General features: G+C 45.3%; 2 protein-coding genes across 3 annotated transcripts in view; both read right to left on the bottom strand.

Moving 5' to 3' along the window:
- The window catches only part of LOC311260644 (disabled homolog 2-interacting protein-like), a 20,312-nt gene extending 19,054 nt beyond the window's left edge, over nucleotides 1-1,258 (bottom strand). The window contains exons 1-3 of the mRNA XM_084358724.1: nucleotides 896-1,258; nucleotides 555-673; nucleotides 380-482 (exon numbers count right to left, since the gene is read on the bottom strand). Of these exons, the coding sequence (XP_084214850.1) occupies nucleotides 380-482; nucleotides 555-673; nucleotides 896-956 (283 nt within the window). The 5' untranslated portion in view covers nucleotides 957-1,258. The remainder of the gene's footprint in view (nucleotides 1-379; nucleotides 483-554; nucleotides 674-895) is intronic.
- Nucleotides 1,259-1,360: 102 nt separating this feature from the next.
- phf19 (PHD finger protein 19) overlaps nucleotides 1,361-13,697 on the bottom strand; it is a 14,768-nt gene continuing 2,431 nt past the window's right edge. Inside the window, exons 3-14 of one of the 2 annotated variants that reach the window (XM_084358757.1) lie at nucleotides 13,526-13,607; nucleotides 13,296-13,409; nucleotides 13,000-13,094; nucleotides 12,580-12,728; nucleotides 12,318-12,413; nucleotides 12,044-12,233; nucleotides 11,852-11,919; nucleotides 5,809-5,955; nucleotides 5,365-5,425; nucleotides 5,166-5,251; nucleotides 4,995-5,084; nucleotides 1,361-3,463 (exon numbers count right to left, since the gene is read on the bottom strand). In XM_084358757.1, coding sequence (XP_084214883.1) covers nucleotides 3,118-3,463; nucleotides 4,995-5,084; nucleotides 5,166-5,251; nucleotides 5,365-5,425; nucleotides 5,809-5,955; nucleotides 11,852-11,919; nucleotides 12,044-12,233; nucleotides 12,318-12,413; nucleotides 12,580-12,728; nucleotides 13,000-13,094; nucleotides 13,296-13,409; nucleotides 13,526-13,607 — 1,524 coding nt within the window. In that variant the 3' untranslated portion in view covers nucleotides 1,361-3,117. The remainder of the gene's footprint in view (nucleotides 3,464-4,994; nucleotides 5,085-5,165; nucleotides 5,252-5,364; nucleotides 5,426-5,808; nucleotides 5,956-11,851; nucleotides 11,920-12,043; nucleotides 12,234-12,317; nucleotides 12,414-12,579; nucleotides 12,729-12,999; nucleotides 13,095-13,295; nucleotides 13,410-13,525; nucleotides 13,608-13,697) is intronic. The other variant, XM_084358758.1, reaches the window with a different exon arrangement.

The following is a 13,697-nucleotide window of genomic DNA, read 5'->3' as shown; positions in this document are numbered from 1 at the left end:
CCCCATCATGTTGCCATGGTAACTGACCTCAGATATCAGATTATGGCAACTAATAGGCACACGCGCACACACACACACACACACACACACACACACACACACACACACACACACACACACACACACACACACACACAAATATTTTTCCCTTCTTACCGTTCAAGTCTTCAAACTCTGCATCAAACTCCGCCTCCATCATCTGTCTGTGTCTTGTACCTGTCTGTCTGTCTGTCTGTCTCTTGTACCTGTCTGTCTGTCTGTCTGTCTCTTGTACCTGTCTGTCTGTCTGTCTCTTGTACCTGTCTGTCTGCCTGCCTGCCCGTCTCTCCCTCTCTGTCTTCTTCTTCTGCAGATTTTAAACCCCTCATGTCCTCCTTACCTTTGTGGGTGGAGCGAGGAGGTGCTGAGGTCACATGGAGGGTGTATCTTAGCAACCAGACTGTACAAGTCTCCGCCTTCTCAGACAGAAGCAGAGGATGAACCTGAAGAAGAAGTCTGTTTATTGTTTACAGTTAGTTTCTAAGAATGAATATGTTAAAGAAGAAGTTTTTTACCTCTAGGTTGTTGAGCATCAGTAACTGAGAGTCGGACAGGATGCAGAACATTTTACTCCAGACGTCAGGCTCCGCCTTCTGACCGCACGAAAGCCAATTGATGGAGGCGCTCTTCAACTCTGTGACATCATCACAACCTCAGTATATTACACAGCAGCAGCAGTCCTCCATCTTTTATTAAAATCAGGTCAGTAGAAGGTGGAGGTGGTCTCTCTGAACAGGACTGACTCATATCATATGGTGCTGTATAGAAACACTGCCGACATGTAACCATGGTAACTAACAGCTGCTCTCCACCTGACTGTTTGATTCACCTGTGTGAGAGGGGCCAAACAACTCACCTATCACATTCATCCAGCCCATGTGTTGACACCTGGACAGGTGTTTCACCAGCTCCTCCATGGCAGCAGAGAACAGAGCCACTGACCTGTTTCTCACCACTACAGACACACCTGGAGCAGAGAGACAGGTACAAACAGGTGCATGTTGACAGGTATGATAGGTAAACACAGAGACAGGCTAACAGACAGGTAAACATAGACAGACCGGTAACTCACACACGGGTAGATGAATGTAGAACCTGGAGCTCGTCTCTTCAGCTGCTGGTCATGAGACAACTTTACCTTTCTGTCCGTCTGCAGAGACCCTCAGGACAACAACACACCTGAACTGTCTGACTGACTCTTCATGTGTGTTTTGTTTCTCACGTGTTGTTTAACACCTTAATGGATTTAACAGATTATCACCTGAACACACACACTGCTGCGCACACACACACACACACACACACAAATAAAACCCAAGGGTCAAAGGTCAAACAGTTTTTTTATTCCAGAGAAAGCTGGCAGCTGATTGGTCAGCTGAACAGAACATACAAACAGTCACATGATCAAAACAACCATCGACAGGCCAATGGGAGGGGAGCGTGGTTACCGTGGCAGCGAGAAGGCGCTGCAGGTTTAAAGTGACAGAGTGACCGTTTAACGTCTCAGAGACTGTTAGCATTCCTCATTCAAACCAATGGGCTGTGTTAGCTTTAAGCTAACCTCTGAAGAAGTCATTACTGTGGAACATCTGATTACTGATCAATGTGTCTGATTGGTTGTCAGTTTGTGAGTGAGGCTGATGATTGCATAGATACCAAATGTTACGTGCAACACAGAGGTTCAATACTATGAAGGTAAACAAGGAAACACAGAACTCTGGGAGTTGTAGTTTTATTTTGTAGTCTCTTCATCACTCTGCAGAGCTGAAATAAATCCACAGTACTGCTCATAAAGTTTACTGTCAGTGTCCAGCAGCAGCTCACTGCAGTCAGAGGTCAGAGGTCAGATCCTGCTGATAATCTGAGGGATATTTATTTATTTTATATTTATTAATACTTTTTAGACTAAATATGTTGAAATGTTTTGTGACGTTGTAGAGAAAATGTTTAATCATTCAGAACAGGATGTGACTCAACAGTTAGACACATTCAATGTTACATTTAGGGATTTTCTTAAATACCCTGAAATGTGAACAGAGTTTGGTTGGAGGCCTGATAAGATGGAGGGGCTCTGTCCCTCTGCTGCAGCTCACAGAGACAGAAACACTGACAAACGGTTTGTTTGGCCTCATACTGACTTCAGATAAACTTCAGAAGGAGGACTGTGGAGGACAGTGTGTGGCCCAGTGGTGGCTGAGAACCTCTGGTCTGATGGATAATGATTGTTTTTACCTGCAGCAGCTTCCAGCTCTCTGCTGTGCGCTGCTGAAGGAGAATACATGAGTCTCAGATCTAAAACATGTGTTCACATTAAAACACTCAGTTATTATTCAGGAAGGAAACAGCTGCTGCTCCAACTCTTCAGGCCACACCCACTCTGTGATGTCACTGCAGGTGAAGAAAACACCTGTAGTGACCTCAGACTGATGAACCATCAGAGATCAGAGCAGAGTCTGCTCTAAGTGCTCTCTGAACAGGAAACTGCTGACTGGATGATGATGATCACTCACAGGTAGAGCGGTGTTAATGAGGCAGCGAGCTGTTTGACAGCTGGGGGGCGCTACAGGGAACTACAGGAGCCTCCGACTGTTTAACATGACAGAGAAGAAGAAACGCAAACTCCACCTACTGTCAGTCTGATGACACACAGACCAGAATACTAACATTCATATAACACTATACAGGTGTGTGTTTGTGTGTGTTTGGTCTTTGGCTGTATTTAAAGGTTTCGTTTGTTCTGACTAAACACTGTTGATACAGGCTCATGATCAGCTTTGATACCTGATTCCTCCAAACTCACCTGGACTCACCTGACAGACGTATGTCACTGTGAATCACTCTTGTTGTTTTGAGCTTCTTGTATGTGATAAAATGTCAAATATGAAAAACAATTTTGGTTGAGAACATCTTTAAAAACATGAACATTAAAACTGAAGCTCAGGGACATGACACAGATCAGGTGATTACTCAGGTAACACCTCTGAGCTGTCAGTGGTCTCGACCAATCAGCAGCCACATTACAGTCAGCTGATCAGAGTGGAGGAATAGAAGGAATCAAAGCATCACAGGTGTTACGTCCTAATAAGGTGTTGTCCCTTCCCACTCAAGCAGGTACTGGACCGTCCCCTGAGGAGTGACACGCCGAGCCAACACCTGGTACCTCTCCCCATTGGTCAGTCTGCCCGCCACGCCGAAATACGAGGAGATGGAGGAATGGAGGTGGGAGGAGTCAGAGCCCATCTGGGAGGGGTCTGACAGGAAGTGGGAGGGATCTGTGGTCAGGTGGGTGTGGTTGGGACCATCCTGGTCCTCCAGCACCTCAGAAGGCTCCTCCCCTCCAAGCTCCTCCCCTGCTTCACTGCGATTGGCCCACTGGATATAGCTGTTGCTAGGCAACTTCCTCTTCCTGCTGCCTACCCTCCTCCTGAGGGCATAGAGCACAGAGGTCAAAGGTCAGAGACAGACTGCCTGTTGGACAGAGACAGGACATATACTACCTTGTTCCCTAAGAAGCATCCTCACTGCAAACTACGAAGCTTCCTCACTCGCTAACTAACTACGAGGCTTCCTCACTCGCTAACTAACTACGAGGCTTCCTCACTCGCTAACTAACTACGAGGCTTCCTCACTCGCTACCTAACTACGAAGCTTCCTCACTCGCTACCTAACTACGAGGCTTCCTCACTCGCTACCTAACTACGAAGCTTCCTCACTCGCTAACTAACTACGAGGCTTCCTCACTCGCTACCTAACTACGAAGCTTCCTCACTCGCTAACTAACTACGAGGCTTCCTCACTCGCTAACTAACTACGAAGCTTCCTCACTCGCTACCTAACTACGAAGCTTCCTCACTCGCTACCTAACTACGAAGCTTCCTCACTCGCTAACTAACTACGAGGCTTCCTCACTCGCTAACTAACTACGAAGCCTCCTCACTCGCTAACTAACTACGAGGCTTCCTCACTCGCTAACTAACTACGAGGCTTCCTCACTCGCTACCTAACTACGAGGCTTCCTCACTCGCTACCTAACTACGAAGCTTCCTCACTCGCTAACTAACTACGAGGCTTCCTCACTCGCTAACTAACTACGAAGCTTCCTCACTCGCTACCTAACTACGAAGCTTCCTCACTCGCTACCTAACTACGAAGCTTCCTCACTCGCTAACTAACTACGAAGCTTCCTCACTCGCTACCTAACTACGAAGCCTCCTCACTCGCTACCTAACTACGAAGCTTCCTCACTCGCTACCTAACTACGAAGCTTCCTCACTCGCTAACTAACTACGAAGCTTCCTCACTCGCTACCTAACTACGAAGCCTCCTCACTCGCTACCTAACTACGAAGCTTCCTCACTCGCTACCTAACTACGAGGCTTCCTCACTCGCTACCTAACTACGAGGCTTCCTCACTCGCTACCTAACTACAAAGCTTCCTCACTCGCTACCTAACTACGAAGCTTCCTCACTCGCTACCTAACTACGAAGCTTCCTCACTCGCTAACTAACTACGAAGCTCCTCACTCGCCAATTAACTACAAGGCTTCCTCACTCGCTACCTAACTACGAAGCTTCCTCACTCGCTAACTAACTACGAAGCTTCCTCACTCGCTAACTAACTACGAAGCTTCCTCACTCGCTACCTAACTACGAAGCTTCCTCACTCGCTACCTAACTACGAAGCTTCCTCACTCGCTAACTAACTACGAAGCTTCCTCACTCGCTACCTAACTACGAAGCCTCCTCACTCGCTACCTAACTACAAGGCTTCCTCACTCGCTAACTAACTACGAAGCTTCCTCACTCGCTACCTAACTACGAAGCTTCCTCACTCGCTACCTAACTACGAAGCTTCCTCACTTGCCAATTAACTACGAGGCTTCCTCACTCGCTACCTTCTTCCTTGCTTCCTAACTAGTACACTTCTCAGACACTCCTGAGACACTGCTGGTTACCTGAAGTGATAGGAGCCGCTGGTCGTAGCAGAACCTGATGTGGAGGCGTCAGTGGAGTCCTGATCAATACTGACGGTCCGACTGGAGCTGCTGAGAGAATATCATTAATAACGTCATAAATAACATGACGATAACGAGATCATTGATTGTTGGTGATTCGATCTCACTTACCTCTTCAGGCTCTGCAGTTCATCCAGGGTGAAGTCAAAGATGTTGGCCATGTGGTGGTTGGACGTCCAGCTGCAGGACAGCTCGTTCTACACACACACACACACACACACACACACACACACACACACACACACACACACAGTTTAGACAGCTCAGTCTCAGACACAGGAGACGGTTTAAAACTAAAGATAGGTCTTACATTAGGGATGGCATCTTCTAGCAGCCACTTGGACTTCCTCTTCTTCCTCTCAGCTGAAACACTGCAGACAGACAGACAGACTCATCAGTAGTACCAGGGCAATGCATTAACACAATTGATGATACAGTGATTTGCATAACATGCGTCGTTGTGTCATGAAGACTTAAGATGGCAGCACCCGGTCACAGCATGGATTCAGAACAAGCTGCAGCAGAAAAACCCAGCCCAGGATCATCTTCAGTGTGTAATACTGTCAGCAGAGAGCCTCCATGTTGTTGTGTCTCTGCTAAAGTATTCACACACTTCAGATGATGAGAAATGATTCATCACAGCACAACAACTGGTGTGCAGGAGCACAAGAAGCAGAGGCATCCTGGAGCTCCGTCCCCCACACTGATCAGAAATACACCAAACTCCAGTGATGAAACAAGTGTGTTCATTTACCTGTTCCTGACCACGCCCTTCTTACGGCCCCGCCCTCCGTCGTTCTGAGCACGCTCAGGAAAAAGCTTAGAGGGGGGGTTAGGGGGGACTCTGGTCCTCAGACGGAAGATACACTTCCTCTTCTTGATCTCCTTCCCACACAGAAACCTGCACACACACACACCAATTAATACAATACTAACATATTAATCGGTTTCTTCTAGGGCTGTCACTTTTTATTCGAAATTCGAAAATTCGTTCGAAAGTGGGGTAAAAGTTCTTATTCGAATGTAACGACCTGTTCGAAATTAAAATGTACAGTCTATAAGCGCAACAGACCGTTTGAAGTAGTTCGCCTTGTGATCCAGCAGAGGGCGCTCTAAAACTTCACTATCAGCTTCACCTATTGCACGCCCTATTGACCCTTGACCTATCAATTGATGGCCGCTGAGTGAGTAAGCAGTTTGTTGAGCTGCTGTCTGCTTGCCTTTTCTTTCTGAAATTGTGGCGCTACATGGCTTCCTACTCTCATCATTTCTAAATAATCCACCTCATCTATTGTCACTGGACTAATCTGGTTGCTGTTTGGACTGGTCATTAATTATTCTCCTGTAAATTTTCTCATCAAAGTTTCCACACAATGGATCAGTTCATTGACCAGTTGAAAATCGTATCTGACTCCATCCTGCAGTCTAAATCTGAAATGATTGCATACTTCGACTCCAAAGTGGATCCTATTGTCTCCAAATTGAACGGTATCCAAAACTCTTTATCCACTCTTGGTGATCACGTTGTTCACCTTGAACACCGTGTTGGAGCGAACGAGGATGTCCTAAGTGAAATCACCACCCGCATCAAACAACTGGAAACTGATAATTCCTACCTCGTGAACAAAGTTGATGACCTGGAGAATAGAAGTAGGTCCGCCAATCTCCGCTTCATCAGAGTTCCAGAATCCTCCGAAGGCGATGATATGCTCAGGTTCATGGCCCGCTTGATCCCTCAACTTCTGGGACAGGAGCATTTCCCCACTCCACCGGCCACTGAGAGGGCCCATCGCACTCCCACTTTCCGTCAGGATGACAGATCCACCCCAAGGCCCATTCTGATCAAGCTGCTGCACTTTCAGGACAAGCTAAAGATTCTTCGTCTTGTCCGTGAAAAGAAGGAGCTGTCATTCAATGGGAGTCGTATCTTCATCTATCCTGACTACAGCACTGACCTGACGAGGAGGCGCCATTCATTCGATCAGGTAAAGCTCAGGCTCCGCGAGCTTAAACTCAAGCACTCCCTCCGATACCCCTGCACTTTGTGTGTGTGGGTTGACGGTACTGAACAAAAATTTAGCGATCACAAAGCCGCTGAAGCTGCTTTTCTGCCTCCGATGAACCCCTCCATGAACTCTTTACCTTAACGGTAAACTTTTTTGTTTTGGTCCGCTTCTCTTTGCTATGGAGCTGGTGCAGTAATCCAGCCACAACCTTATGCTGACTCTCTTGGTTTAGGGTAATGACTTTTTTCTTCATTGATACTGCTCCTCTGTGCTGTTGTATATGTTTTGTTCTCTATTGCGGCTGGTTTTGTGTTGTTTACATTCAGCAGACTCGTGTGTGTATTTCCTCTTTGTCTTCTTCTTCTTTGGCGTTTGTGGCCGGCGGCGCCGGCGCTGAGGTGCATTACCGCCACCTACTGCACCAGAGTGTGAACCGGAATCACCTTTCTTTTCTTTTTTTCCCCCCCATCACAATAATATAATCATCGGTTCGCTTTTTGTTTATCAGCCGCCTTGGAGTGAAAGAAGTGTCGCAAAGTCGTTTCTTGTTATCACTCTTAAGGTTGTCTTTCTTTACTCCTACTAAACTTTGATTTCTCTAAGCTACATTTATGAAACTTTTCAATGAAGCAGACACAGTAACATATGGTTTTGGCTCACTATCCAAAACCTATGGGCCTTCTTAGTCCCGGTCAGCTGTTTGACATCATTGTTCATTGTCTCTGTGTGTTTGTCTTGTGTTTCATTACTTGTTACGTTTGTATGTTTAGGTACTGTGTTTTGCGTGTACACTCTGTGTTCGTGGTGTATGTTCATATGTTGCTTGCTGCTCTTCCACTCCCCTCACTCTTCCCCTCAACTTAATCTTGTTCTTTTTGTTCTGTTTTGTTTTACGGACCTGTTGCTTTTATTGTTTCCTCTGGCATAATTGAATCTGTTAAGGGTTTAAAAATCATTCATCTTAATATTAGAAGCCTTGTTTCCAAAATTGATTCCCTTCATGCCTGGGTTACTCTGTACAACCCTAATATCATCACAATCTCAGAAACTTGTCTACATAGTAATATTAGTAATGATGAAATTAAAATTGATGATTTTGTTCTGTTCAGAGCTGATAGGGCTTCTAGAGGAGGTGGGGTGGCCACATATGTTGCTGCAAATCTTGTCTCTGAGCGTGTTACTCCTACTGCTGAGCCAACTCATTTTGAATGTATTTTTATTAACATCATTCTTCATGACAACAAGCATTTAACCATCTGCAACATTTATAGGCCCCCTTCTGCTCCTAGGGACTCTACAATGGGTATTTTGTCCACTATCAATTCTCTTAATAAACACAATGAAATGGTAATCCTAGGCGACTTCAACATTAATTGGCTTGATCGCTCCTCCTTCAATGATCGTAATTTATTTAGCAGTGTGAATTTAAAGGATAACTACCGTTTTTTTACAACCTGGACCTTATTTCTAGCATAAAATACGATCATTTACTCACCCAGATAACTTTGGTGTCATTTGGCGTCGTTCGGACGAAATTAGATCCAGTGGAGCGCCGCGTATATCCATATAATGCGAGTGACGGGGCACCGAAGCGCAGCCTCTATGAGCATTATCTGCCACGAAACTAGTTCATTTCACCAATATTTTGTCATGATACGCTCGTGCTATTCCCCTCTGAGTCCGGGCTCGTCTGTTATCAACATCCGGGGTCTGTAGGTTGACCTACTACCTCTGACCTGGAAGATGTCGTCTCTGAGCTGCGCGCACCCGCGACAGCCGGCTTGTTTACCTGTAGCTGCTGCTGCTAGTTTGACCCCGGATGTTGATAACAGACGAGCCCGGACTCAGAGGGGAATAGCACGAGCGTATCATGACAAAATATTAGTGAAATGAACTATATATATATATATATATATATATATATATCTCTTAGATCAGGCCCAAAAAATCAAGGCCGACCCTACCCGAGCCCGTTGTGTCCGAGCCCGGCCCGACCCGACACTGTAATTATGAGCCCGAGCCCGATTTAAACCCGACAATTTTTTAATACGTGGTGTAACAGTCAGAGTTATTCAATGTAGCGCCACTAGGTGGCGCCTCCTTTTGTTGAGTGGGTAATGTAACCTGCACGATGAAGAAGAGCAGGTGTACTTCCACTCCCCGTGAGAAAGGATGCTGCCGACAGAGCGAAGACTCCACATTTTATTTTGTCTTTATTTAGTAAAGTGTTGGTGCAAGAACCTCGGCCTGGATCGTTTGCATGTGTGCCTGTAACATTAGTGCTGCAGAGACCTGGCATGGTGGTCAGTATTATGAATAAACCCACATGCTGCCTGCCGTCTCTTGAGTAACCGGAGGCACCGCACTAAAGTGGACCATCACCTTCCCCTTCACCAGCCCACGTTACAGTCAATGTTCTCAACTACAACTCCGAGGTGTTTGAACTACATAAGTCTGTTTACAATTATCTTAATGAATAATGCAACAAGGACGAAGCATGTACACTGCGTTGTTTGTTTATTCAGAACGGGATGGATCGCAAATGAATAAAGTAATGATTAAAAAAAGAACAAAAAAAAAAACACAAATGCTTGATCAAGGGCCCGGGCCCAGGTTTACACGGGAATACAAAATGAATCCACACGTCTGCTTTCAGGTTTGAAGGCACTGGCTTAACGCGGCTGCTACTCACTACGGTCGCCATATTGTTATGGTTTGGTCTAGTGCGGCCCCCGTCCGTACAGCGCTAATCACACGAGGGTGTTGCTCATAGCACCCCCACTGGCCAGGGGCTTGAATCGATTCAGAAGATTGCTGAATCGATATTGAATTGCAGGGAAAAGGATCGCAATGCATTGCTGAATCGATATTTTTACCCACCCCTATGTGGTTCCCACCTCAGTAATTTCCATAACATAGCTTATTCCCATAACCCTGTCTTTACAAATAGCTTTTTTTCCTTTACCAAAATCCTTCCTATTGATGTCCTCCACGCCATACATGAGCTTAAACAATGCTCTAGTGCTGGTCCCGATGGTTTAGATGCCAAATTTCTTATAATAGCTGGTGATGTGTTAATGTACCCACTTGCTGAACTATTCAATCTCTCATTATCCACCTGCGCAATTCCTTCCATTTGGAAATGCGCCAGAGTTACTCCACTTTTCAAAGCTGGTGATCCGACCGATATGAACAGCTATCGTCCAATTTCTATCATCTGTTCTGTTGCAAAAAATTTTGAGAAACTCATCTTTATTCAGTTATCACAGTACTTAAATGTATTTAATATTCTTTCTCCATTTCAATCAGGCTTTAGACCTAAGCATTCCACAACTACAGCTCTCCTAAAATTTACTAACGATGTGTTCTCCTCCTTTGATAAAGGCCAACTCACCGGTGCAATATTTATTGATCTCTCCAAAGCTTTTGATATGGTTGACCATTACCTCCTCCTCGACAAGCTCTACTCTATTGGTTTTCCACAACATGCTCTTCTCTGGTTTAATTCATATCTTCACAATAGACGTCAATTTGTTGCTTTTCAGGGTTTTCAGTTAGTTTTTTTAACAACAAACTTGTGCTTAATATGAAGACGTCTTGCAGCATGTTATTTCATACACGTCACAATCATTCTCATCCCCACAGTTTGCAAATTAATTTTGATGATGGTTCACCTCTTGAGACTGTCAGCTCATTCAAATATCTTGGACTCTGGCTTGACCCTGAACTCTCCTTCAAACTTCACATTGACTCTGTTGTTAAGAAAACCTTTGGATGTCTTTGTCAATTGTATCGTTCTATTAACTGTTTTACTTTCGATGTCAGGAAAAGAATAATCACTCAACTCATATTGCCTTTTATTGATTATGCTGATATTGTTTACCAGAACACATTTGACAGCTATCTCAAACCTCTCAATATTGTTTATAATTCTTTATGCAGATTTATTTTGAGGTGTCCTTTGAAAACCCATCACTGTTTCATGTACGAATCACTTAATTGGTTACATCTTAACAATAGAAGACAATTTCATTGGGTTTTGTTCATCTTTAATTGTATTCACTCTCACTGTCCCTCCTATTTAAGTCAGCTTCTTGTCCCACTTAGGCATATGCAATACCCCTTCTTTTTTGTTCCCAGAATTTTCAAAGAAATTGGTCACAGGTCCTTCCAATACAAAGCTCCATATGACTGGAATAATCTTCCTCCCCATTTGAGATCCATTACCTCCCTCCATTGTTTTAGGTCTTCTTTATTCTCTCATGTCTGAATAACCTGTTCATGTTTTTAATTTGAGCGTAATTTAATTTATGTATAATATTCAGTTTAATGTATTCTCTTTTCTCCGTATACCATTTGAGGTATACGGGGGTGACCAGGGGTTGTTGGTGGGTGGGAGGGGTGAGTTGAGTGCAAGCGTATGTTTTACCTAACTGTTTTGCTTTTTGTTGTTTGTTTGTTTGGTTTTGTTTTGTCTTTTGTTTCTTTTGTTTTCTGTACTGTCTGTTTTGTATTATTGTTTTGTGGAATGTATGTTTGTATGTATGTTGTATGTGTACTTGGGACCCCCTCGAAAATGAGATGCTGCATCTCAAGGGGCTATCCCTCAATAAATTCAATTCAAATTCAGCTAGTAATATTATGTTGTTTGCTACGAAACTACGGTGTTTATTCAAATTCATTTGAATAAATTGTGTCATTTCAAATTCGTTCGAACTTGATTTTTTGAAAAAGTGACAGCCCTAGTTTCTACTGTGTGTGTGTGTGTGTGTGTGTGTGTGTGATTCTTACTTGCTCTTGTATTTATTCAGAGCGTCCAGCAGGTGCTGCCCTCTCTCTGACGGAGGAGTGTTAGACAGCTAAACAACAAACAAACAGACAAACAGGTGAAAATCATGACCAGGGTCCATCCAGGTGGACTAACTGCACAATTCAATCTTAACTCTGGTCCAGATTCAGTCTGGTCCAGGTCCATTCTGGTACCTTGCCCAGCTGCAGATGTTCCCAGTTCTCGGAGACAAAGGCGAGGATCTCGTCCAGCTCAAAGTATTTCTTCTTGCTGCTGACTGACAGGTTGTAGAGGACCAGGTGAACCAGGTCGACCCACCTGAGAGACAGACGGCGCACGTACTCTGATCCTTTATTACAGGCAGAACACAGGAACAGGTAGAACCTGAGGAGGACCAGAACACTGCGTCAGGACACAGAGGACAGTAAACAGGAGACCCAAGGAGGATCAGAGGAGGTTCCGTCTCACCTGTCCCCAAACATCATGGACTCCTGTAGACACTGAGTGCACGCTTCATGGAACCACTGCTGACACCTGAAACACTGCAGCATCTTCAGGTACCACCTACACACACACACACACACACACACACACACACACACACACACACACACACACACACACACACACACACACACACACACACACACACACACACACAGGTGGTCAGATCAGCAGTGATGTCACAGAGTCACAGTGTGTGCCTGTGTCTGTGATTGGCTGCTCTTACTCTCCGGGGCCTCCACAGTAACAGTAACACTGCTGCTGATTGGTCCGGTGTTGAGAGTCCCAGTCCAGAGAGTCCAGCTCGTACGGCAACACCTGCTTCATGGCTGACAGAGCTTTGGCTATAGGACCTTTCTTCAGAGCGCCCCCTTTCTGTGGGGAGGACAGACAGACAGACAGACAGGAAGTGAGTGAGACATTTATTGACTCAGTCATTAGTCGTGTCTGTAACTGATCTCCTCTCGGTTGTTGTTTGTCCACAATAGCATCACTGACTAAGATACATTTCCTGTAGCTGCTTCAAAATAAATTCCTCCCTGTGACTTAGTGTGGAAGTCTTTTAATGTGAAGCAGCAGCAGGAAAGCAGGTGTGTGTGTGTGTGTGTGTGTGTGTGTGTGTGTGTGTGTGTGCATGCGTGTGTACCCTGACAGCCAGAGCGAACACACAGCGTCTACAGAACCAGGGACTGAGACTGATGCTGCCCTCTACTGGAGGAACATGACACTGCTGGTGGAAACCTGACACACAGAGGATAGAGACAGACAGACAGACAGACAGAAGTATTGTTACTCAAACACATGGACAAACTAAAGCCCGTCTCTGCTGCCCCCTACAGGCTGTAATGTTCAGTAAACGGGAAGCTGATGTCAGGAGGATTTTGATTACACATCGATGTTTAATAAAAGATCATCAGCTGACCGGCTGCCTGTCTCACTCACCGATGCCACACTTCCCACAGATGAGGATCTGGTTGTTTTGGTTTGCTTGGCTGTCAGAGTTTGGCTCCGCCTCCCGACACACAGAGCAGCGAGGCTCCTCCCCCGGCACTCCCGCTGCAACACGATGAGACAAAACATTTTGATGAGCAGACAGACAGAAATAGAAGAATGGTGAGACATGTTCATGATCATTTCAGGTCTGTCTCACTCTCCACCTGTCTGTCTCTCACCGTGTTGGATGTCCTTCCAGAGGACCCAGAACTTGGAGTTGTCCTCAAACGTGACGAAGCAGCTCTGTCTGGGGGGACTCACCTGTCCACCAAGCACAATACAGAGTTACACCAACCAATTAGAGACCAGAGAGGACCGTTTGTTACTGTAACTGTGTTCAAAATCATCCAC

Source organism: Pagrus pagrus, assembly GCF_965226575.1.
Source record: "Pagrus pagrus genome assembly, chromosome: 8".
In the NCBI taxonomy this organism is placed as follows: Eukaryota; Metazoa; Chordata; class Actinopteri; order Spariformes; family Sparidae; genus Pagrus; species Pagrus pagrus.
This window is presented reverse-complemented; position numbering and strand designations above follow the sequence as displayed.